Raw genomic sequence first — 24,801 nt, 5'->3', positions numbered from 1 at the left:
ACTGCTCGTTCGAATGGTTGAGCTTGAAAGACGGGGTGAGTCAGTGTCCTTGAAGATCGCGCAGGGACAGAGTAGAGGAAGTGGTGTGAAAAAGAGAGGGATGATGAATGGATGTGCTTCCAGTCTATTTTCAACCTTCCCAGTTTGTTGCTTGCTTTGTCTCTTGGCCTTTCATTGCTCCCCTGTAGCGTCTCCTTGCTCGCTGTCTGTCTCTTGAGGCATTCTTTGTCCTAGCATGCTGCTTATCTTCGCCTACCTTGCTGCCGTGCTAAATCCGCTCCCCGGTGCTAATAGAAGTTCCCGCTAAGCTGTGCAGCGGCAAGAATTGACTTTTTTTTGGTTTTTGTTTTTGTCAGCCATCGATTCATCTTCATCAAAAGTAGCCCTGCGCCTCAATTTTCTACTTATGGGACAGTGAATTAGGTGCACCCGCACAGCCAAATGGCATCCATTAGGAGCACAATTTTTTTTGTTTAAATGCTGTGTTTAAAGTGAATTCAGAAATGTGTTTCTAAATAAATTATACATTAATTGCTGAAAACGTGAAAAGACTGAGAATTATGTAGTAGTCAATTGTAGCGATATAGCGGTAATTTTTTTTGGGGGGGGGAGGCTGGCTAAAACGGCACCGCATGACGCACTTTGGAGTCTGGCCTGAGTGGCCCCGCCCCCAAAATAAGAAATTGAGCGGCTTTATTTTTCATGATTTTGCAGCCTCATTTTAGACGCTTGCCGAGTTGTGTTTTTTGTAACCGTTCAAATTTGGCAGCGTTGTTAACGACACTTCCCTTGAGTGTGTTTTTTTCACTTTAACATGAGTATGGTTTGAGGTGACCACAATGTATCCCACTGTAGAGGAAAACTCTTTCTGGCCTTGGTGGAGGTCCATACTTAACCGCGTGTGTGCCTCAGTGTAGTGTTCCTAATGAAGTGGCCCAGGCGACTGTATTCCTCATTGAATTTGTGGCCTGTTATACAGCTTTAATTTGACTTTTGGAGGCTTCACAAACGGAGCGCTCTGTTGCCTCTTTTGTTCCGGTCTTCTTTCTCACGTTCAAAAGGGTAAAGTCAGAGGTTAATGAGCGTCTTCTTCTTCGTCTCAGGCTGACTGTCGATGTCGCACGTGCGCATAAATCACTGCGTCGCTCCACTCGCGGCGGCGGCGGCGGCGGCGGCGTAGACACGACGTCTTTAGTATACCGTGCCTCTTACTCACTCTTAACACGCCTACATACAGACTCACAACACCTGGTTGAAATCCAGCAAATGAGTTAAGGCCTGTAGAGCTTGCTGACAGATGGTTTGGAAGTTCTTTGTGTCTTCTCACTGAGGAAAACATTGCCACAAAAGGAAGTCATCGTAAACCTCTCCAATTTTTTCTTTTACACTTAATGGGTAGACAGGCACTCCAGAGGGAACTGTTTGTATACAACCAATTCAATTGAAAACACAACTCCTTTAAATAAAATGCGTCATTCCAATGTAGTTTGTCAGTATGATACTTCCGTTTTTATGAGATATAAACAATGTTTATTTTGGGACACTTTTTGAGCATTCAACAATTAGGGCGCGGGTCACATTGACACAGCGACATTATTGCCGTTCCTGACAAACTAACATGACAGAAGGCTTAATGGGAACAAATATGTGTGTGACATGAAGATTAAGAGCGCTGTTTATTCCAGAAGCTTTCCCTCTGCTCGTGTGCTTTAGAGCGAGGGCTGGAAGAGATGAAGAAGCTCTTGCTGCTGCTGTTGGGCTGCGCTGTCCAGGTAAGACCTGCATCCTCACTTCACTGCAGAACATCTGAACTTTGGTTGAACTCCATATACGAATGGAAATGCAAATAAACTGGAATCAGTTTGACACTCGCTGGAACCATTGCAAAAAAACAAAACTTTGAAGTCACATTTTTACCCTTTTATGTTGTGGTTCAAATGGACCCGTTTTAAAGGGAAATGAATACAATATCAACTATGTTAATAATGAGAATTGTGGTTTTGTTTCTGACATTTTGGAGAAATAACACTTCCTTGGAATATTTTCACTGCTCCTGAGAAACAAACGTAACATTAGCCTAATAGCATAGTCGCCAGTGTCATATTTGAACAGTTGTTTTTTGTTTTTTTTGTATTATTATTAATTTGGTAATAGGTCAAAAATGACTGTGAGAAATGATGCTGTTAGGCTAACAAAGCGCCTGCAGATTGACTTATCTGTAGATTTTCCCCCAAATTTTTGTTTTCATTTTTCATAGTTTTTTGGGGTGGGGCACCAACCCTGAAAGTGCTTATTTGGTGGGGTTTTCAATCAAATTATAATGGGCATCAATTAGCCACACATTTTCCCTATTTGCTGTCTGGTTCCCGTCCCCCGCAAATAGCCGGGGGGGGGTCCACTGTATTTCGTTCATCAAAGCCATCAATTGATGGAATAAGAAAGCCGCGGATTGTCTTTTCTCCCATCACAGTGAACTCGGCATCAGTCATGTACTGTTCCCTTTGTCGCAAAATTACAGGTGTCAAAGGATTTCTTTATTAAATGTTTACAATTTAATTATAGCTCCAATGCAAATAACTTTGAGTCAGATTTTAAGTGTCCAAGAATTTCCCCCCATTTTTTTGTTTTGTCTCCAGTGCGAGAAAAAGGAAGATTACATCGAGCGCATCCAGACTCTGGATTTCGACACCAAAGCTGCCATCGCGTCCCACATACAAGAGGTAAGCGTGCCACACATTCAGTTCTTCTGCCATCTTCTCACTGACGTGTGTGATTTAAAGGTGACGCACAACCAGGAGAATGTGGTGGATCTGCAGTGGCTGGAGAGCGGGGAGCTGCCGGCCGAGGACCTGGAGAACCTGTCCAGGAACCTGGCCTTTCATCTCAAACACGTGGTGGACGACAGGGACATGCAGCTGGAGGTAAGGAGATATCCCATATGGTTTTGCTGCTCGCTGGTTCATGTAGGATACAGGGTGCCGTGTCGAACTGTACCATCGCTGGCATTGCGACTCTAATGCTGTGCCAACTTACTAACTGCCACACTGTGTAGCATTTAGCAGCTAACAAATCAACAATGGACTCGAAGGTGGACGTAGCATAGCATTTAGCTGCTAATCGATGCAGCTAGGAGATGAGATTTTGCTACCTGCTGGTTTATCCAGAATGGATGATGGATTTTTTTATTCTATGTTGGATTTTACTATTCCTATTGTAGTAACTTAACTAACTATCTTCAGTTTTTCTCCTCCCTGGTTCTTGCAGAATGGATGGTGCCATGTTGAGTCGTGTGGAAAGTTTACCACAAGCGAGCGGCCTCAGGAAGGAAAGGGCTGCAAACTGCTAACTGTCTCATGGATGAATGATTAGAGTGTCTGTGTGTGTTTTTCTTAGCATTCATGCATCAGTTGACTTTCCAGCCATAGTGGGCAGATGCCCTAGACTGATACATGCGCTGTGTGTGTAATCGCCTGTCCAGAAGTTCTCAATTAAAAGTCCATTTCCTGTCACAGCCTGGGGATCACAGTAGATTGTTTGTGCGGGGGGCTGGCATTTTGCTGTAATGCTTTTGTTTTTTCTCGTTGAAATACTCGCCATATGAGTGTTGAACAGATAACTAAGGTTTGTTTAGATGAATTTGTGCCAACTCGAACTCTTCTCCTGTTGTGGTCCAGACGATCGTGGAGCTGACCCAAGAGAGGGACTGCGTTCAGCTGTCCCCGCTGGGTGCCGGTCCGGCCCAGTCGCCCAACGGCTCCCCCGGTATGAGGAGGACGGAGAGCCGGCAGCACCTCTCCGTGGAGCTGGCCGATGCCAAGGCCAAGATCAGACGTATACGCCAGGAATTGTAAGTGGCCAGTTTGGTTGTGTATTAGCTAACCAGGTCATGTGTTGCTCCTTTTGGTTCATGTAGAATGGACTGTATTTTTCCTGTCGTACTGACTCAAATGGCCAACAGACTTGACTGATATGTCGCTACTTCCTGGTTCATGTGTAACAGCAGATGGTTCCAGTTTGATCCCGTTGGACTTGTACATTCCTGCCAAAAGACTCAAATGACTGACTGACGAATGAAGGAACTAAACTGTTTTGCTAATTCCTGGTTCTCTCAGAATGGAAGGCGCCAGTTTGATTTAGTTTTGGACTGGACCATTCCATTAGTGCCATATATAGCGAAGATTTTCTAACTTCTTGGTTCACGCAGAATGGAGGGTGCTGTTTTGATTTTGTGTTGGACTCTACCATGGCATAGTGACCCTTCGGCAGGAATTGTAGTCTCTGGCCGACTGTCTGACAAACGAGCTAGTTGGATAGACTACAATTCCTTCCTGCCAAAGTAACTGAAACAGCTACCTACCTCACTACCTGACTGACTATTTAGCTAAGATTGAACTACTTCTTAGTTCATGCTGAATAGATGGTGCCAGTACCATCCCTACCCTAATGACTCAAATGGCCGACCAAACCAAACCAGCCAGCAAGCTAGCTAGCTAATATTATCTCCATCCTGATTCATGTAGAATGGGTGCATGTAAGCATTAATAATGCAAGTTTACCATGCATTGTATATAGTGCAGTTCACTCAGTGTGGAGCACCACTGTATATACCCAGACGTCTCATAAAGTGTATATATATCTATAATTTTTCAATGAATTATAGAGCTTCCGTTCACATTCAAGAGTTGACCATTTGTGCTTTCATTTCAGTGTTACAGTATGTTAGCACTTTTTCCAAACAGAGGGGCTGGCATCATGAGGGCCTGGACAAGACTCTGTAGTACTTTACATAAGATTGTTTGGTTCCACTTGCAAAGATGAAGCGTTAAACGCTAAAATGCATGACAAGTCTCCTCCGGGGAAATTGGACTCCTTTACTGTGGCGCTCCATCACGGCAGGCGCCACTCTCCTTGGAAGAGGAGCTGGGAATAAAAGCCAAACTCGTTGGCTGTTGTTGTTAGTAGGTTGCTATGGTATTGTCACAAACTATCAGACAAAAGGGCTTGGGTAGCATTAGTAGGCGATAACCGGCACACAATTACTGACTAGAAAAAAGGACGGGCATAGCGTATAATTTAGCGGCTAACGGACACAACTAGTGACTTGACGGTGTACATGGTGTCATTCTTTCACTGTTATTATTATGATTCACCATCAGGCGTGAAATTGCAGACATAGTGTAGCGAACTGACCAGATGATAAAGGTAGCTTAGCATTACCGCAGTAATGGGCGCACCCAGCTACTGTGTTAGCTGCTCACTGACACGTTAGCGGTTAAATGGCGAGCGTAGTATAACATCTGGCAGCAAGGGACCGTTTCTGACTACAGGATGAACAAAGTATTATTTAGCTGGTATCAAACAGGATTTTGATAATTGGCTATAACTGGTGGTCGTACTGTAGCATTTAGCTGCTAAGGGCTAAATGTTAACCATATCGTAGTTATAATAAAGGAATAACACAGAGTTTTTAAATATAGCAGCACATACGCGTTTGCTCAGATGCAAGGCGTGTTAAAGCGTTAGTAGCCAAGCCAGCTGCATGCAAAACGTGAGCCTGCGGCTAATCTGCCAGGCAGGTTCTGACAGCTGTTTGTGATTTGGGCAAAAGAGGAGGAGGGGAGGAGGGGATAACTGCCTCCATGAAAACCGAAAATGCATCAAGGCATCTCCATGAAGGATACCATTGCCTTATTGAGCTGTGTCGTGAAGCTGCAGACACATTTGAATGTCGGTTGCTGTTTATCTTGGAGTTGTAACTGGCGTCTTGTGTTGAGTGGGACGCTTGGCAGACAGAGGTTGTTGGAAGCAGTCAGAGTCAAATTCAGGTCGGCGTGACTGGGAAAGATGCACATGCGCTACCGAATGTCCCCCGGGAAGTAGACTATTGTTTACCATGGTGTAAAGCTATATAAGAGAACTTTTGTTTCATACATCCTATTGATTGTATAGAAATTGTTGGGTCACAAGAGTGCCTGCCCACCTAGCAAGTGTCAAATAAAACAAGGAAATCTTTTATGCGCTGCCAATTTCTGAAAATCTGTCAGTGAGCAATTCTGAAATGTTGCGACGTCAAAGATGTGTTAATTTACGTAATGCCGCACCCGGGATCGCTCAGCAGCATGCGGTCCAAAAAAAAAATGTAACTAATGTGAATATTTTTCATGTTCCACACCATTCTATTCAATTAGCTCAACACTCGTCTTTGCCGCTTTTCCAGAGAAGAGAAGAGTGAGCAGCTTCTGGACACGCGGCAAGAGCTGGAAAACATGGAGGTGGAGCTCAAGAGGATTCAACAGGAGGCGAGTGTAACACAACAAAGTAGTACACTTCCTGCTACTCGTGCGTCTCGTGTGTCTCGTCTCCGCGGATCTGAATTGGCTCGAGCTCATTTGCGGTGGCTATCATTGGCGCTGTCTTTAGCTTGTAGCGGCAGCCTCGCGCTGCGTTTGGTTGACGGAGAGTGGCAGCTAACTGAGGTGGATGAGGTCGAGACAAAGGAAGACGCCGGGTACCAGTCAAGAAAAAGAAATGCCTCAAAGAGCCACCATCATTTTACCGTTGGGAGAAGAAAAAGAAAGTGTAGGAAGTCTCAAAAAATAAAATCAACGTAACTATTTACCTTAGTTCGGAGACGCAATTGTTCATACTCTGACATTTATGTGGGATGCGTCATTTAAGAGAAGAAACGCCTGCCTTAAATGAATGCCTCGTATTTATTTTCAGCAGGAAGAAAAAAAGTTGAGTAACTTGTGATTTCCTGGGATGTTTTTGTCCATTTAAGGAGTTGACAGGTGAGCCCATTATCCAAGCTATACCATCCCCTCAAGAAAAATAAATGCCTCCTGTTTACCCCGAGGGGACTGCGATTACTTCGTTCCTCGTGGCTCGTGTTCACAAGCAGACATTAAGGAGTTAACAAATGAGTCCACGAGGCAGAGGGCGTCATCCACTTCATAAAAGCAAACCCTTCCCTCAAATAGATGCCTCTAGAAGAGCTGTCGTCACCTCCGTTTGTAGAAGGTGTCGGTCATACGCCACCGTGAGTCAACAGCTGAGCCCAAGATGTGGGGCAAGAAAAATAAACGCCTCCCTCAGTTGGAGCTCTGTTGCTCACGAAAACAGCAACACCTAAAGAGGCAAATAAACAGTTTTTCTGATTAATAAAAAAAGATTGATTTTCCGTATTTTCCCCACCATATGGTGCACCGTATTAAAAGGCGCAGTCTCGGTTACGGGCTCTATTTCTGTATTTAACCCATACAGAATGCGCACGGTATTATTGGGCGCAGGCATGGTAAAACATAGCGTATGTTTTTAAAAAGGCAGTGGGAGCAAAACTGAGTTGGGTTGTACTTGATTGAAGTATTGAATGTACTCAGGTTATTTTTTGGATCAATTCTCATCCCCAAATCCATCCAAGTCCTCATGTTCTGTATCCGAAATGAACAGCCGGGCAAGTTCTCCGTCAAACACGCCGGGTTCCCTCTCGTCAGTCTCGTTGCCGGGGGGCCGTTGAGCAACGATGACGCTCGGACAACGGTCAAAGCAGATAGCTTAGCCCAGGCATCCACAATCCATTCACATACGGTGGCGAAGCTTGTTTCCCTGCTTCCTCCACTTGCGAACCATGGATTCGTTGATGTTGAATTCTCTCGCGGCTGCTTGGTTCCCATGTTGCTCCGCTGTGCTTTGTCAGCGTGTCTCTTCGTAGGTGCCGTTTTCAGGGGTCCTTCGCCAAACCGACGCACAATGCACAAACCCGGAGCTATATACCTACTTTAGCGTCCTCTTTAACGCGCGTCATTCCCCTTTTAACGTCCGCGTGTCCGCCTTTCCTCTATGTGGGCAGCGTGTCGGCAGGAAATGCTCCCAGTCAGTCAAGCGGAGCGCTCATCGAAGTCACACAACAACATTTAGAGATTTTGGAACTCGGTGCACACACAAAGGCGCGCCGCATTATAAGGCGCTCCGTCCGTTTTGAGAAAATGTCAGACTTTGAAGTGCGCCTTATGGTCGCGCAAATACGGGATGTAATTTGTCTGCGAACTCGTTTAGAGCTATCAGCTTCTGTCGGACGCTCGCTCGGCCCGGGCGTACCGTGACGAGCTGGACGCCCTCCGGGAGAAAGCCGTCCGTGTGGACAAGTTGGAGAGCGAGCTGAGCCGCTACAAGGAGAGACTCCACGACATCGAGTTCTACAAGGCCAGAGTGGAGGTACGGTAGCTTAAACGCATGCTAATTACAAAATAAGCTTCCTTCAAAGTCAGCCGTTAAAGCTGCACGCAGTACGTGTCAGTGCCATTAGTTGTTTTATTTGATCAAAGTACTATTTTATTACGATACTTAACTCCAATTACTCACCCTTGTAGGTTTTATTGTACATTTATAGTAATCCTAATGGTCTTACTGCTAATACTACAAGCTATGCAATTATGTATTTAAGTAAGTAGTTATGTTGTCTTAAGTATTGTGCTGTGTGAACAATTGTCTAGGAGTTGAAGGAGGACAACCAGGTCCTGCTGGAGACCAAAAGCATGCTCGAGGAGCAACTGGACGCCAGCAGGAGCCGATCTGACAAAATGCACCTCCTGGAGAAGGAGAATCTGCAGCTGAAATCTAAAATCCACGATCTCGAGACGGTGAGACAAGCACATTTGGAAATTGCCGGTGTTTTTGTTGTTTTAGCGCTTGTGAAATCAAGCCGTCTCCATCAGGAGAGAGACTTGGATCGCAAGCGAATGGAGGAACTGTTGGAGGAAAATCTGGTGCTGGAAATGGCCCAGAAACAGAGCATGGATGAGTCGTTACACCTGGGCTGGGAGCTGGAACAACTGTCCAAAACACCGGAGCTGACTGAGGGTAAGAAGAGCCAGCAGGCACCACGAGCATCTTGGCATCCTGGCATCCTGGCATCCTGCCTCGACTCTTGGCTCAGGTCCTGTAACTCGTATTCAGCGGCTCCTGGAAAATAATCTCTTCTTTGGAGTTATTACATATGTTAAGAGGTTTAACTAGCCAAGGATCTGGATAATGACTTGCTTGTTGAAATGCCATTTAAAAGCTTTTAACGCCTGTAACGTTACCCTGTGGGCCTTTGTCCTAAAGAGAGCATACGATCGAAAATGTACTTTTGACTTGCTTATACATGGTTGGTTATATTGTGGAAAAGCATGTCGTCTCCTTTAACCCAAATTTCCTGACAAAGCTGCAGTCAATAATCCGCTCTTTCCTGCTTCAGCCCCTCAGAAGTCCCTCGGCGAAGAAGTGAACGAGCTAACGTCTAGTCGCCTGCTGAAGCTGGAAAAGGACAACCAGACGCTGCTGAAGACAGTGGAGGAGCTCCGAGGAGGCACCGGTCCAGGCTCGGTGGCCAAACTGGGCAAAGTTAGCCAGGAGAACCAGAGCCTCAACCAAAAAGTGAGTATTATTATTCCTTGGGGAGGCGCACCTCAGAGCTCAGTTCTTGATCCAATGCCCGTTTGTTTGTTTGTTTTTTTTTTTTTTAAACATTCTACCTCAGATGGATCCTTTTCATCTCACATTAATGCAGATACATGGCTAGCCTTTGACCTTTCCCCACACCAACAGAAGTACGAGAGAGAAAAGAGCAGAGAGTATTTGGAGAGGGCCAGAAAAGGACCATGAAAGCAAAGCTGTAAATCCCGCCAGCCTGCCTTTGCCTTTGCCTTTCCTTTGCTTTTCTTTTCCCGCTTAGCGACACTCTAAACGCTCCTCGCCCAGAGGAGCCTCTTTGCTGGGAGATGCGCCTCCTGTGTGCCTGCTCTGTGTCACCTTTACAATTTGGTTGTTCCTCCCACACAAAAGCGAGGGTTTTATATCAGGGCGCATTGATGTCTTTAGTGTGGACCACAGATATAGTGACATCAAAATAGAGCAGATTACTTGGTTAGACCGCAATGCATTAGAAATTCTTTAACCCTTAGTTTTTCATTTTACATTACATTTTGCATTAAACTTACCAGTATTTAGTATTTTTGCATTATAATTTGCATTGGTGTTGTATGTATTTGTTTTGTTTTTTTAAACATATTTTCCATTGTACAACCCCAATTCCAATGAAGTTGGGACGTTGTTAAACATAAAAACAGATTCGACCTATATTTAATTGAAAACACTACAAAGACAAGATAGTTCATGTTCAAACTGATAATCTTTATTGTTTCTAGCAAATAATCATTATCTTAGAATTTTATGGCTGCAACACATTCCAAAAAAGCTGGGTCATGTTTACCACCGTGTTACGTCACCTTTTCTTTGAACAACATTCAATCAACGTTTGGGAACCGAGGACACTCATCGTTGAAGCTTTGGAGGTGGAATTCTTTCCCATTCTTGCTCGATGTACAGCTTCAGCTGTTCAACAGTCCGGGGTCTCCGTTGTCGGATTTTACGCTTCACAATGCGCCACACAGTTTTAAATGGGAAACGGGTCTAGTACCCGCAAACTTTTACTACGAAGCCACGCTGTTGTAACATGTGCAGAATGTGGTTTGGCATTGTCTTACTGAAATAAGCAAGGGCGTGCATGGAAAAAGACGTTGCTTGGATGGCAGCATATGTTTCTCCAAAACCTGTATGTACCTTTCAGCATGAATGGTGCCTTCACAGATGTGTAAGTTACCCATGCCATTGGCACAAACACAGCCCCATACCATCACAGATGCTGGCTTTTGAACTTTGCGTCCATAACAGTCCGGATGGTTCTTATCCTCTTTGGCCCGGAGGACACGACGTCCACGATTTCCAAAAACAATTTGAAATGTGGACTCGTCGGACCACAAAACACTTTTCCACTTTGCGTCAGTCCATCTTCGATGAGCTCGGGCCCAGAGAAGCCGGTGGCGTTTCTGGGTGTTGTTGATAAATGGCTTTTGCTTTGCGTAGTAGAGTTTCAAGTTGCACTTACGGGTGTAGCGCCGAACTGTATTTACTGACATTGGTTTTTGTCAAGTGTTCCTGAGCTCATGCGGTGAAATCCTTTACACATTGATGTCGGTTTTTGATGCAGTGCCACCTGAGGGCTCGAAGATCACGGGCATTCGATGTTGGTTTTCGGCCTTGCCGCTTACATGCAGTGATTTCTCCAGATTCTCTGAACCTTTTGATGATGATATGGACCGTAGATGATGAAATCCCTCAATTCCTTGCAATTGTACATTGAGGAACATTGTCCTTAAACTGTGTGACTATTTTCTCACGCACTTGTTCACAAAGAGGTGAACCTCGCCCCATCTTTGCTTGTGAATGACTGAGCAATTCGGGGAAGCAATCATGGCACCCACCTGTTCCCAATGAGCCTGGTCACCAGTGGGTTGTTCCAAACACGTGTTTGATGAGCATTCCTCAACTTTCTCAGTCTATTTTGCCACCTGTCCCAGCTTTTTTGGAATGTGTGGCAACCATAAAATTCCAATTTTATATATATATATATATATATATATATATAAAATGCATGCATGCACGCACACAAGGAAAACATGTCTCGAGGGGAATTTTGACTGAGGAGTTAAAGGGACAGAGGGGAGTAAGACATTTACTTAACAAATGGCCTCGCTGACGTGTTGACTTCTTTCCACGGCAAACTAGTGGCAACTGAACCAACAGCCCTTCTCTTGGTTGACGCGAGACAGTGGACCGACAATCACTTCTATACAATATGCATTCATTGCTGATTATTCTCTTTGCCAATGTGACTGATTTGTGCACAGCTGGAGCATCTGGAAAGCGAACTGGCGACCGAGAGAGAGTCGTTCCGCAGCGCAGAGTCTTTGAGCACAGACCTGATGAAGGAGAAGGCCTTGCTGGAGAAGACGCTGGAAACGCTGCGGGAAAACTCAGAGAGACAGGTACTAGTTTACGATCCTAGTCAGCATAACTCCTTAAACCTGACCTAAATCTACGTATGACCTTCATTTTGTGTCGCAATGTCCTGACTGGACCATGTGATTGTCTCGTTCACATGCGGCAGACATCGTACCAAGCGTGCCATTATGTCATTCCTCCTTTTGGAAATATGTGTCACACGCAAACAAAAACGTTCATTGATCCTTTTTTGCCTCCCAAGAAGTCACCCTGGAAAATTGTGTGTGATGTATTTATACCAAAGGCGAGCGATGATGGTGCGTTTTGGAAGAGGAGCTCTCTGTGTGACTGTGTGGCCAAGATGCAGATGCTCGTTCTCAGTTCGGGGCCCACAGGGACCCAAATCTGACGTCTTCCATTAGCTCACGTGTTTCACGATTGGTGAAACACGGCGCCACATGCTACACTCCAAGATTACTGTACTGTGCTAGTCATGGTCGTGAGAGTCAGTTCTAGTGCGAGTCGTGCTGTGTTACAGAATACTGTGAACTTGTACTTTTGAAAAGTGCACTTGACAGAAAAAGTCTTTCAAAAACTACATAAGCTACATTTATCTGGTCAGCAGCCTTGGGTCCCCCCCCCCCATACACATGCGGCTAGAACTCTTTGAGGTCAGCCCTTGAGCGCTCCAAGTGGGATATTTTCAGCTTCCCAGCCATCTCGTATGACGCCAATTCGTTTTCCACTGGCCGGAGTGCCACCACACTCACTGGTTCGGTCATTGGTCTTCTTTTTGGAAATCACAGTTTGTCCTTTTTTAGGAAAGTGCAAAGCGATAGTTTTCTTGTTTTTCGGAAAGTACAACTTGATTAGCTATTCTTTTTAAGAAAGTACATTATGAATACTTTCTTATTTCTCGGAAAGTAGTGCATCATGAATAGTTTGTATTGTTTTTATGAAAGTACTTCCGCAAGAGTTTGTCTTTATTGTAGGAAATGAAGGATGAATACAAGTGCAAGAGTGGCAGTTTAAAATCCCCCCGAGTATGTCTCGGGGTCTGTCTTATGAATGAAACGAGCTGTGTTGTCTGCGTAGCTGAAGGGTCTGGAGCAGGAGAACCAGCACCTGAGCCAGACGGTGTCATCCCTGCGCCAGCGAAGCCAGGTCGGTGCCGAGGCTCGCGTCAAGGATGTGGAGAAGGAAAACCGTATCCTCCACGATTCCATCTGCGAGACCACGGGCCAGCTCAACAAGATGGAGTTTGAGCGGAAACAGCTGAGTGAGCCGACATCTCGACTGGCACTTTTTGCCGTGCGTGTTTTCTTTTCCTCCCTCAGATTAACACTGCGGCTGTTTGTCTCCAGGAAAAGAACTGGAGGCCATGAAGGAGAAAGGCGAGAGAGCGGAGGAGTTGGAGATCCTGCTCCAGAAGCTGGAGAGGGACAACGAGAGTCTGCAGAAGAAGGTGGCCAGTCTGGGAATTACCTGCGAGAAGGTCGGTTCTTGTTTACGAGGTGTGGGGAAACATTTGTGCTGCAAAGCCACATTGAATTTGTTGGAGCTGGTAGATTGTGTTAAAATTTGTAGGGCAAAAAAAACTATTGAAGAAATCTCCATTTTTTTTTTTTTTGTTTTTGTTTTTTTAATTTCTCATTAATTGAATGTAACTGATACGGTTTATTACATTTTGTTTATGTAACATTATTTATTTGACGCTTTTTTTTTTTTTTACAATAAATAACTGAATCAATTATTTAATCAGAGAAATGGAAATGCATTTTCCATTAACCCAATTTAGGGGAGAAAATGCTACATTACAAGACTATTGACTCTTAAAAAATGGAGCAGGTCGTATGTGTTCCACTTAACCAATCATTTCACTAAATCCATTTTAAAAAATATTAAATGTACAGTATGTAAATTAGTTTTATTTATAATCCAAAAATTATCAATATTCTAATGAGAATTATTATTATTATTTTTTTTTAAATGAACAAATAGGTTTTAACTAGCCACATTTAGGGGGGGGAAAAAAAACATAAAATTAATGGAACAAATGTTATTGGACTCCTGATAATGTAAATGCTGAATTGTGCCGGATTAAAGACTGGAGCTTTGCGCGAACCTGTGTTCAGTAAATGTCCTCAATTTCTGCCGTAGTTAACATGAGAAATCCCGCTCTCGCAGTAAGACAAAATGAATCCTGCCCATGTTTGAGGCAACTTTCTTCTTTGTTTGTTCGACTTGTAGGTGTCGGCATTGGAGAAGGAGAACGCCGACCTGGAGGTGGAGAGCCGGCGCCTCAAGAAGAAGCTCGACGGTCTAAAGAACATGGCCTTCCAACTGGAGGCACTGGAGAAGGAGAACTCTCAGCTGGAGCAGGAGAACCTGGAGTTGCGGCGCTCGGCCGAAAGCTTCCGATCGGCCGGGGCCAAGGCCGTGCAGCTGCGGGCAGAGAACAGGGAGCTGGAGAGCGAGAGGAGCCAACTGAAGCGCAGCCTGGAGCTCCTCAAGGCCACCACCAAGAAGACGGAGAGATTAGAGGTGAGACTTTACCGGCCAACAAGTCCTGCCAAGTGTTCCTTTTTTTATCACACACACACACACAACAAAAATGCCATTAAATAATTCAAAATACAGTGCGTAAGTCAATGATTCAGTCATTATAATGACATTTGATTCAAAGCGTCATTAAATGAGAAGTTATGTTTTCATTAATGCCAATTTTATTTCATTGCAAATTAGTTTTATTTATTTTGAATTTTGTCTATTTTTTTTCATGATTTTTATTGAAATATCATTTTTTTTTATTTTTTTTTTTTTTAACATTTATTTAATAGAGTTGAGACTAACTGATCCCACCAAGTGTTCCTTAAATGGTCCATCCATCATCGCATTCGGTCAGCTGAGGCGTTTGCCGTTCCAATCTGACCACTTCCCCTCACCCTAGGTGAGCTACCAGGGCCTGGATACAGAGAACCAGCGCTTGCAGAAGGCGCTGGAGAACAGCAGCAAGAAGATCCAGCAGCTGGAGGCTGAGCTGCAGGAGGTGGAATCCGAGAACCAAAGCCTCCAACGAAACTTGGAGGAGCTCAAGATCTCCAGCAAGCGCCTAGAGCAGCTGGAGCAGGAGGTGAGTAGGGAAAATCAAAGCTCAGATTATAAAAGAAAATAGATTTCTGACTTCTCTGCCATCGTTGTGCCAGAACAAGACGCTTGAGCAAGAGAGCTCCCAGCTGGAAAAGGACAAGAAGCTCCTGGAGAAGGAGAACAAGCGGCTGAGACAGCAGGCCGAGATCCGCGACTCCAAGCTGGACGACAGCAACCAGCGCATCTCCTCGCTGGAGAAGGAGAACCGCACCATGGGCAAGGAGATGATCTTCTTCCGGGACTCGTGCACACGGATCAAAGACCTGGAGAGGGAGAACAAGGAGCTTGTCAAACAAGGCACCATCGATAAGAGGACCCTCATCACGCTCCGAGAGGTTAGAATTGGTCTGCTTTGGGCGTAGCGAAGAAGGAAATGTTCCCTGTGTGTGTGTGTGTGTGTGTGTTTATAGGAGCTGGTAAGCGAGAAGCTGCGCACGCAACAGATGAACAATGACCTTGAAAAACTGACGCACGAGCTAGAGAAGATGGGCCTGAACAAGGAAAGGCTGCTCCTCGACGAGGACTCGGACGACAGGTATCCCGCAAGTTCGCTTAGAACTCGACTCCTGGGAGTCCGAAAGTGGCCTACTTTAGATTTAGCTGTCATCTATTCGAATAATTGGAATGTATAATGAGTCATCCTGTGGGAGTGTGCCCACCAAAAAGGAGCCCATCATCTTGTTTCACGAAGGGAAGGAATCGTGTCGTCGTAGTGTGCGTGCCATTGTTGTCACGAGGTGATGGTGGCCACGCCATCAACTTTTCCTCCTTTTATAGCCTTAGCGGCAAACGCTTCGATGTTATTTTCTACGTTCGGCGTTCGGTGATGATTTTCCACGAATCGGTGTTCGCTGCTGACATTTGTTGACTTTTTACCAGGTTTAAGCTCCTGGAAAGCAAGCTGGAGTCAACGCTGAAGTCCTCGTTGGAGATCAAAGAGGAGAAGATCGCCGCCCTCGAGGCCAGACTGCAGGAGTCGTCCAACCTGAACCAGCAACTTCGCCAGGAACTCAAGACCGTAAAGAGCCGCATACACGCACGGAAAAAGGGTTCCACAAGTTTTCTTCATTCCCCTCGTGTGCTTCTTTTTTTTTTCGCTCAGGTGAAAAAGAACTACGAGGCCCTGCGTCAGCGGGAGGAGGAGGAGAGGATGGTGCAGAGCTCGCCCCCAAGAGGCGGGGAGGACGCCCAGGCCTTCAGCAAATGGGAGAAGGAGAGCCACGAGGCCACCAGAGAGCTACTCAAGGTCAAGGACCGACTCATTGAGGTGGAGAGGAACGTGAGTTTTTTGCACGCCTCTCCGGACATCTCGGCGTTACTTGCGTCGAGGCACGTTCCTCGACACATTTCGACCATTTCGAAAGACCATGTTGAAGCGAGATTTTTCACTTTCCTCAAATTCCTACGTTATCGTGAAAACACGTCCAACCATTCCAACCTCATTCAGGCCATCTTGGGAACGCGCTTTCCTATCTTTTTTTAGGGTTCCACATCTCGTGGCAAAATTGTACAAATATACCTCACCCTTCCACAATAGTCAACTGAAACAACCCCATTGGGAGCCATTTTTTACAGTATAGAAATGCACACATTTTTCCATCGTGGATATTTGTCCCATTCCAAACAAAGCCAATTCCTGCCAGGATTCTTCCATATTTCCCATGCCACGATTCCAACATGAATGCATATATATTTTCCACACTTTACAAATTCACCCCACCCTTCCACATTTCTCATTCAAATTGTTTAGCTTACGCGCTCATATTTGCTCTTTCCGTTCTCGAGCATCTATCTCGCTATATGTTAGCGTAGCAAATGTTACGCTACGATTCGGCATGTTTACATTTCCAGCAATTCAATGCAAGCTCTTTAGCGTTGTCATGCTCGAGTTCATTTGTATTCGTTTGGAACTGCTCTCCCAGAATGCCACACTGCAGGCGGAGAAGGCGGCGCTGAGGAGCCAGCTCAAACAACTGGAGACCCAAAGCTCCAACCTGCAGGCTCAGATCGTGGCCGTACAGAGACAGACCGCCTCTCTGCAGGAGAGCAACACCGCGCTGCAGACGCAGAGCGCCAAGCTGCAGGTGATGTGTACGCACGCGCGATGGACAACTGCAGTATAGTGGCGAGTGTCATAACGCTCACGAGCGGCCTGTGGCTTCGATCCAGGACACGAAAACAGTTCTTGACATGTCTCTCGTTGTCAACTGTTCATTTATACGACGAGCAACACTGTATATTCTAACCAATCAAACGCACTGCCACTATAGGACAGCCTTGACCGTTTAGTCATCACGCATTCAAATGGGAATGAAAAGAAAGTTATTGGATACAGCAAAAACATAATATAACTTCACGCATGTTGCTTGAAAACACTTCATTCTAACCTTTTTCATTGTTTGTATCTTTTTGCACGGGTTGGCTACAAGAAGTCAATTTTGCACGAAAATACACGGTGCCCGTGAATGCTTTAAAAGTTCGATTTGATTTGGTTTTCCTTCCTAACCTAACGTCTCATCCTTGTGTCTGCCATCCAAAGATCTCAGACGGCATTATTTCCAAAACGTTTAAGAATTGGCGTGCAAAAAATGTAATTTCAAAATGTCTTCAAATGTATGACTCGGCTCATATTTAGTTGAATGAGAGAGCTTCCTTTTTTCGTCAAAAAAGGTCTCGAAGGCTCCCTTAAACCTGCCGATAGCTTCTGTGTCGTACAATACAATTTCAACTGTAAAGCGATCAATGAAAAGGCAGGCAGGCAGGTGAACGTCGCTCCGAATGATTTTGATTGCTCTTCAAAGCAACATAAGCTCAGGGAAGCTTTTGCGCTTGGTTGCGAGTCAAAAGGGCCGGCCGGCCTAGTTCGAGGCATTCTACCCGCGTGAGCCAGTCTGACGCTTGCCCCGACCGACCCTGCCGGCCCGCTTAGCTGCCCTGCTATGGATTTAGACCTGAACTCCTTGTTTGGCAGCTTTTCAAAACCAGCTTACGGGACACGGGATTGCCACCGACTGGCAGCGGTTTTTCTGTTTGTTTCGTTTGTGCCTGCTCAAATGTCTCGGGTAGCTAAGGCGGTTGTTTGTGTTTGTCGTCTTGTCTGTAACTGTGGGATTTCCTCACAAGTAAACTAGTTGGAATCAAATGGAATAGGATTCTACCCCCGTAAGCACAATGCATTAATAAAACCTTAATGAGATTGGACAGACGTGAGAGACTCAACATTTCGTTACGTGGGCTTTTCCTTCATGAATGCCAAGTTTGCAATTTGTATCAGGAAAAAGAATCTGTTTTGACAGCTTGCATGCGCCGTTACTTTCCTCCCACATTCCAAAAACGGTAGGTTGCTTTGAAGACGACAAATTGTCCATAGGTGTGAATGCTTGTCTATCTATCTGCTCCCTGCGATTTGATGGCGACCAGTCCTGGGTGTCCCTCGGGTCTCGGCCAAAGTCAGGCGGGCTCGGCTCCAGCTCATCCGCGAGCGCAATGAGGAGAAGCGCTACGGAAAAGGAATGCGTGCATGCGTGGATGGATGGATGGATGGATGGATGGATGGATGGATGGATGACTTCTGACTGTGCCTAGAAACCCGTTTTGCAAAAAGAATGTACTTGTTTGCAATGCATTTAATCTTGACATACAGGAAACCCCCCTCCAGCGCTCGGTTCAAATTCCAAACTATATTTATAATATTACGCAGTAAAAAATCAATAAATAAAAATTGCGTGACCCGCAATATCGTGGGGCTTTACTATCGTGCATTTAGAATGCATTTAATTGTCTTTGAATACAAATAGAATTTAGTATTTTAATGAGAATTGAATTTGATTTTATTACAAATTTGTCATTGAAGATGTTTTGATATTTCTCATTTGAATTTTCAGTTTCATTTTTAAGAATTTGATTTAATCATTTCATTCAAATGTCATTACATTTGAATATGGATTTATTAAATTGAATCTGAAATGTCAATGGCTAATTTAACGATGTCAAATAATGAATAATCTATACACATTTATTTAGCGTTCCTATAATATCATTAACCTCCTTGGTTGTGGCACGAAAGGGAAACCACAACATATCGATAATACAAACGAAGCCACAGTGCCCCCTGCAGACCGAGTCGTCTTTAAATGTGCCCACATGACCCTGCCGCCGTTTCTTTGTTTCGATATTTAGATATTCCTCGCGTTACTCGTCCCTCCAGGTGGAGAACTCCACACTGAGCTCGCAGGCCGCCGCCCTGATGGCGCAGAACGCTCAGCTGCAGGGCCAGCAGAGCGGCGTGGAGGGCGAGCGCGAGGGGGCTTTGCGGGAGAAGGAGGAACTCAGGTCCACCTACGAACTGCTCCTGCGCGACCACGAGAAGCTGGCGGCCCTCCACGAGAGGCAGGCGTCCGAGTACGAGACGCTCATCGGCAAGCACGGCGGCCTGAAGAGCTCCCGCAAGAGTCTGGAGCAGCGGCACCGCGACCTGGAGGACAAGTGAGCGAATCGGGCTTGGAAGCGACGCCCCGTCTATATGAGGAGCACGCTGAGATGAGAGGGATTTCTTCTCGCAGGTACAAGCAGCTCCTGCAGAGGAAAGGAGATCTGGAGGACCTGGAGAAGAACCTGAAGGAGCAGCAAGAGAAAATGTCCTCGGAGAACCAAGGTCACCGAGCCACGGCCGACCGGTGCAAACTGCTCAAAGAGGAAAATGACAGGTCAGATTGGGTGCCAAAATAGATAAACGGTAATATTTAAAAAAAAAAAAAAAGAAAAAGAAATAGAAGAAGCTAGGCTAATTGTTAGCTTATCTGCGGCTCAGCCAAACTCCATGTTGAGCACACGCGGCAGTATAAAGGATACGCTCTCGTAAATATCCAACAGGCCTTACGTTGATGATTGTCGGGGAGGAGAAAAAAATTGCTCTTAATACACCAAAAGACCATCTCTTCCACATATCCATAATCAAATCCCAGCTCAAATTTGGCCTGATTCCCGGTGTGTGTGTGTGTGTACCCCGGTTTAAAGATTGAACAGGTTTAACAATTTTTGGGAAGTAGTAAACAGGGCTTTGGCTGGCTTTGAGGGGCAAAGATGCTCAAATTTGGCCCGGTCGTCCGTATGTGTGTAACGCGTCAAAAAGTCCTCCCCTTTAACACCTAGTTTTGTACCAACAGATTAAACGCAACGTACCGCCAGCTACAGAAAGACAACGAGAACCTCCAGCTGGACCACAAGAACATCAAGAGTCAGCTGAACGGCGCCAAGCTGGAGCAGACCAGGCTGGAGGCCGAGTTCTCCAAGCTGAAGGAGCAGTACCAGCAGCTAGACATCACCTCCACCAAACTCACCAACCAGTGCGAGGTGAGCACCAAGTCAAGAACCGAACGTGATGACTAATGAACTCAAATATGTGGCGCTACGATATGTGGTCATATTGCTAGTATCGCTACTAAGGAGCGTGTTTTTCCTACGAACGTGCATCTTTAGCTGTTGAGTCAGCTGAAGGGGAACCTGGAGGAGGAGAACCGTCACCTACTGGACCAGATCCAGACGCTGATGCTGCAGAACCGCACGCTGCTGGAGCAGACCATGGAGAGCAAAGACCTGTTCCACGTTGAGCAGAGGCAATACATGTGAGCCAATAATCGGGAGTTGACGGACGCTGAGCGATGTTCACAGATGGAAGCATTTGTGGTCCTTTTCTCTTTAGCGACAAGCTGAACGAGCTGAGGAGGCAGAAAGAGAAGCTGGAGGAGAAGATCATGGACCAGTACAAGTTCTATGATCCTTCGCCTCCACGCAGGTGAGCAACAGTTAGGAAAAGAAGGATCCGTACCGTAGACATTTTTTTTTTTTTTTTTTTTTTTTTTTCCTTCCCCCAGAATTGATTTTGAATTTAAAACTGGACCCGGTCGGCTAAAGAAAATGTCTGCCAATTCAATTTCGTTTCATTTTTAACGGATGTCATTTATAATTTATTTTCACGTCTTTTATTTGAACGATTGAATATTTATGAATAGTAATGATGAATCATTCATCATTTGCATTTGTATTTGTTTTGAACAAGGTTATTGTATTTGTTTTGAATGGTGACATTTTTGTGTAACGTCTTTATATTAATGTATTTTATTTCCATTCATTGAATTACATTTAATGAAAGCGTATTTTACACGTACGTACGAATGAATGGAATGGTATTTTATTTGAACAAGAATACAATACAAATGAAATATTGAAGTTTAACAGGAATGTATTTCGCTTAATTTGATTCAATTGATAAATCTAAAATTGCATTTTAATGGATTATATTAAGATTGTGTTCAAATAATAATGATTTAATCTTCAATTCAATTGATTGTATTAGCGCTGTGTATATAATAATTAACAATAAAGCGCCCCTTCCCCCCCATCCTCTCTAACACCCGTCGGCGGTGCCTTTAATCTTCCCAGGCGCAGCAACTGGATCACACTCAAAATGAAGAAGCTGATCAAGCCCAAAAGCCGGGAGAGGATGCGCTCCCTCACGCTGACGCCGTCCCGCTCGGACTGCGGCGACGGCTTCCTGTCCTTCCCCGCCGACAGCCAGGACAGCTCTTCGGTCGGCTCGGGCTCCAACTCGCTGGACGACGCGCTCACGCACAAGAGGAGCAGCAGTGAGTACACGCGCACGCGTGGAAGTTCCGAGATCATTCCCAATGCCAGTTGATACCTGTGCGCGTCGCTCCTCCCTCTCTAACGCCTGCATTTTGTGTGTGTGTCCGTGCGGAAGGGAGGAGAGGGCAACGGTGCCTTGCCCGAGGGCAGGGCTCCACCAATGGTATGCTGCGGACAGAGCGGGTGGGCGGGGTTTGCGAGCCGCCCCTCGCCTCTCTCAGGGCATGTTTTCGTGAGTCCCGTCGTGCGTCCTCGTCGGTCGGCTTACGCCCGGGCCGCGAGGTTGACTCAAACTTTTCAGATTCGAACCGACGTCGTGTTTGAATTTGAATTAGCTGCCGGTCGACCGGCCGATGTGTGCAGTTCCCCTGTAAAGAGGAATCAAACCATTACCGCATTGGCTCAATGTGGATTATTAAATGGTGCAAAGCATCGCACTTCACATGCCGCGCTAATAATAATAATGAAGCTAGAATGGAATTCAATAGCAGGCAGCCTCATTGAGGTATTTCATCCTGATTGTTGCCGCGATGTAAACGCTTCCTCTAATATTCCTCGCTAGGGGTCACGGCAAGGTTAAAGTTGTCAATGTGTAACGTGTCTGAATTTCTTTCGCAACCACGCGAACTAAATGTAATGGGTATGTTGTCGCTCACATCTCCGAAAGCTCGTCATCGTTCGAGTCTTAAATTGCTCTCATAATGCATACCACCGTCAACGCCATGCATGCGTCCCAAAATCATGTTCACCCGCTAATTGAATTCAAATGAAGAAGAGTTATTAGATTTGCTATTTACAACACTTTAGATGAGTTAACAATGTGTAAAAAGAACCCATGACGTGGGGACAGAACAGTCGTATCGCTTTGTGGGTGGGGAAAAAAATACATTTTTTCATGTAACTTCAAAGTGACCCGCAACGTAACAAAAAGGGTTAAATAAGCTGTGGTGTAGCCAAATGGCAAGTCAATCCTTACGTTTTTAGACGCTTCGCCGACTCCAGATGAATGAGAAGGTGTCTCCAAACTTTTGTCAGGTGTTGTAAATATGAAATTCAAGTAGAATTTGAACCGACTTGAAAAGGATGTCGTCTTTAATAAACAAGACGACCAAAGTTTCCCCGCTCTGCCGTTGCACCCTTTGATGTATCGCCGCCATCCGTTTTTTTGTGTCATGTCGCCGTGGCGATGCGTTGGACTGTGTAGCTTGTTGAGCTCGTGATGTTCAAATAGAAATCAGCTCGTGCGGGAGACCCTTGGCACTTTGTACGATGTGTTGTGGTGGTGGTGGTGGTTGTTGTGGTTGGAAGTGTTGCTAGCTTGCTATAGTGGGAGCCGTTTGACTGTAATCGCACATTTTAGTTGATTAAAATGTGCGCTTTGCGTTTGGGGACGTGTATGAAATCTGCATGAAAGTTACTTTCATGTGTTTGCGATTGGAGGTGGATGTGTGTTTTTACACACCCGCCAGCCACAAAGCACCTGCATGGAGCGTGTAGACCTCCGCCAAGGGGTTTTGGTTTTGTGGCATTTGGGAAATCGAGAAAGAATGAAAACCCGAAGTCAATGACAACCAGAGCCACTGAGATTTCAGCTTTAGAAGCATATGACATATTTGTTTGTTTGTTTGGCCAAATCTGTGTCCGATCCAGCAAATTTTGCTCGCATTGGATTGAAATGCATATTATTATTCAATCATTTTCAATTCAAATATCTAGACAATAGATTCGTTTTTTCACTTTAAAAATACTTAATTATGAAAAGCGTTTTCTTTGCCCAGACTATTTTCCAGCAAATTGTGATCAATTCAGATGAGAATGAACAGTTAACTAATGCCTTATAAATGGAATATTGTTTAATAATGCCAAATTTAAATACAATATATACAAGGAAACAATACCACTTTTTGATCAAATGTTTAATAATTTCAAGTCTAAATATACACAATCAACATTGTATTTTGTCTTATTTAAAAATCAAATCTAAAAATAAATAAAAGGTATTTTCAGTTTGCTGTTTTTTTTTCTTTTAGTATTATGAGGTCCAACTAGCTTTGCTCGAGAAATATTTTTGCTTTGTTCTTTAATAATGAAAATTAATTTTTGGTCTTATTTATTCCCTACCCTCCAGTGCTTTTTGAATGAATGTCATTAAATCATTTAGATTTGTTTTCTTTTTTTCTTTTAATATTAAGCAATCAAGTCTTAGTGTTTTATTGGAGAGAAAAAAAAAAAAAAAAAAATAAAATAAGGTTTTCTTGTTTTCCGAAAGGGCTAACGATATGTCTCATCACTAACAGAAGCTATCATAAAAAATGGATAGTTGGCATATCAAAAACTATGGACGAACGCAAACAAACCAAAAGCATACTTGGCGGAGGTCATGATGCTTGGCGATATTATTTCCAACAATATGTTGTGGATCTGCTGTAGCGTGCTGTTGTTGTTAAGCTACATGAGACGACGTCGGAGTGTATGAAAATGATTTCATGATGACATTGTTGTCCACTTGAGTGTGCAGGACCTCAGCTCGCTCCCCGCTGCCTCTTCTTGTCACGTTAACAACGTACCCCTCCTTTTTGCCTAATTGTCACCCCCCCCCACTACCACCCTGTCTGTGTGTGTGTGTCCGTCTGTGTGTGGCCGTGCTGTGGCAGCTTTAAAAAGGTTGCCTTTCATGAGGAACAGATCCAAGGACAAAGACAAGGCCAAGGCCATCTACCGGCGCTCCATGTGTAAGACCGCCGCGCTTAGCCGTTCTCTTCTTCCTCCCGCCGCCAGCCAGGACCGCTCACTGATGTGTGTGTGTGTGCGCGCGCGCGTGTGTGTGTGTGTGTGTGTGTGCGTGCGTGCGTGTGTAAGCACACACTTTTGCCAACACTTTAATTTGCTGACGCCCACGCCGCTAACATCAGTGACGCGTCGTCCTCTGCGGAGCGTCACCTCCACCTCCTTTAGTCACTCGTGTGTGTAGTGGTTCACGTAGCAGAGAAGATTTAGTCAGGACTAACCCCCCCCCCCATCGACAAGTTTTTCTCTTCTTAAGCTCTTTGTTTGAGTGGCGCCTGTCGGGGTTTGTGTTGCTGGAATCACTGAGCAGCTTTGTGCTGCTTTTGGAATGAAAGACGCCGTGTGTGTGATTATAGTTCGTGTGTGCGTGTTGGGTGGGGAAGTGTGTGTGTGGTA

At 45.0% G+C, this 24,801-nt stretch overlaps 1 protein-coding gene across 7 annotated transcripts in view; it reads left to right on the top strand.

The window, feature by feature from the left end:
• ccdc88ab (coiled-coil domain containing 88Ab) overlaps positions 1 to 24,801 on the top strand; it is a 64,421-nt gene that overhangs the window by 28,807 nt on the left and 10,813 nt on the right. For 3 of the 7 annotated variants that reach the window (XM_061790429.1, XM_061790427.1, XM_061790433.1), the window contains exons 5-31: positions 1,714 to 1,772; positions 2,637 to 2,720; positions 2,781 to 2,921; positions 3,675 to 3,847; positions 6,218 to 6,299; positions 8,056 to 8,214; positions 8,493 to 8,639; positions 8,715 to 8,859; positions 9,239 to 9,417; positions 11,730 to 11,867; positions 12,919 to 13,102; positions 13,188 to 13,318; positions 14,074 to 14,367; positions 14,774 to 14,956; positions 15,030 to 15,308; positions 15,384 to 15,508; positions 15,853 to 15,991; positions 16,076 to 16,252; positions 16,896 to 17,057; positions 19,181 to 19,458; positions 19,536 to 19,679; positions 20,139 to 20,325; positions 20,452 to 20,597; positions 20,675 to 20,767; positions 21,415 to 21,617; positions 21,734 to 21,850; positions 24,273 to 24,350. In XM_061790429.1, the coding sequence (XP_061646413.1) occupies positions 1,714 to 1,772; positions 2,637 to 2,720; positions 2,781 to 2,921; positions 3,675 to 3,847; positions 6,218 to 6,299; positions 8,056 to 8,214; positions 8,493 to 8,639; positions 8,715 to 8,859; positions 9,239 to 9,417; positions 11,730 to 11,867; positions 12,919 to 13,102; positions 13,188 to 13,318; positions 14,074 to 14,367; positions 14,774 to 14,956; positions 15,030 to 15,308; positions 15,384 to 15,508; positions 15,853 to 15,991; positions 16,076 to 16,252; positions 16,896 to 17,057; positions 19,181 to 19,458; positions 19,536 to 19,679; positions 20,139 to 20,325; positions 20,452 to 20,597; positions 20,675 to 20,767; positions 21,415 to 21,617; positions 21,734 to 21,850; positions 24,273 to 24,350 (4,227 nt within the window). Of the gene's footprint in view, positions 1 to 1,685; positions 1,773 to 2,636; positions 2,721 to 2,780; positions 2,922 to 3,674; positions 3,848 to 6,217; positions 6,300 to 8,055; positions 8,215 to 8,492; positions 8,640 to 8,714; positions 8,860 to 9,238; positions 9,418 to 11,729; positions 11,868 to 12,918; positions 13,103 to 13,187; positions 13,319 to 14,073; positions 14,368 to 14,773; positions 14,957 to 15,029; positions 15,309 to 15,383; positions 15,509 to 15,852; positions 15,992 to 16,075; positions 16,253 to 16,895; positions 17,058 to 19,180; positions 19,459 to 19,535; positions 19,680 to 20,138; positions 20,326 to 20,451; positions 20,598 to 20,674; positions 20,768 to 21,414; positions 21,618 to 21,733; positions 21,851 to 24,272; positions 24,351 to 24,801 lie in introns of all 7 variants that reach the window. The other 4 variants (XM_061790428.1, XM_061790432.1, XM_061790430.1 and 1 more) reach the window with 4 other exon arrangements.

Source organism: Phyllopteryx taeniolatus, chromosome 11 (assembly GCF_024500385.1).
Source record: "Phyllopteryx taeniolatus isolate TA_2022b chromosome 11, UOR_Ptae_1.2, whole genome shotgun sequence".
Lineage (NCBI taxonomy): Eukaryota > Metazoa > Chordata > Actinopteri > Syngnathiformes > Syngnathidae > Phyllopteryx > Phyllopteryx taeniolatus.
The sequence above is the reverse complement of the archived record's forward strand: the minus strand, read 5'-3'. Positions and strand labels throughout refer to the sequence as shown.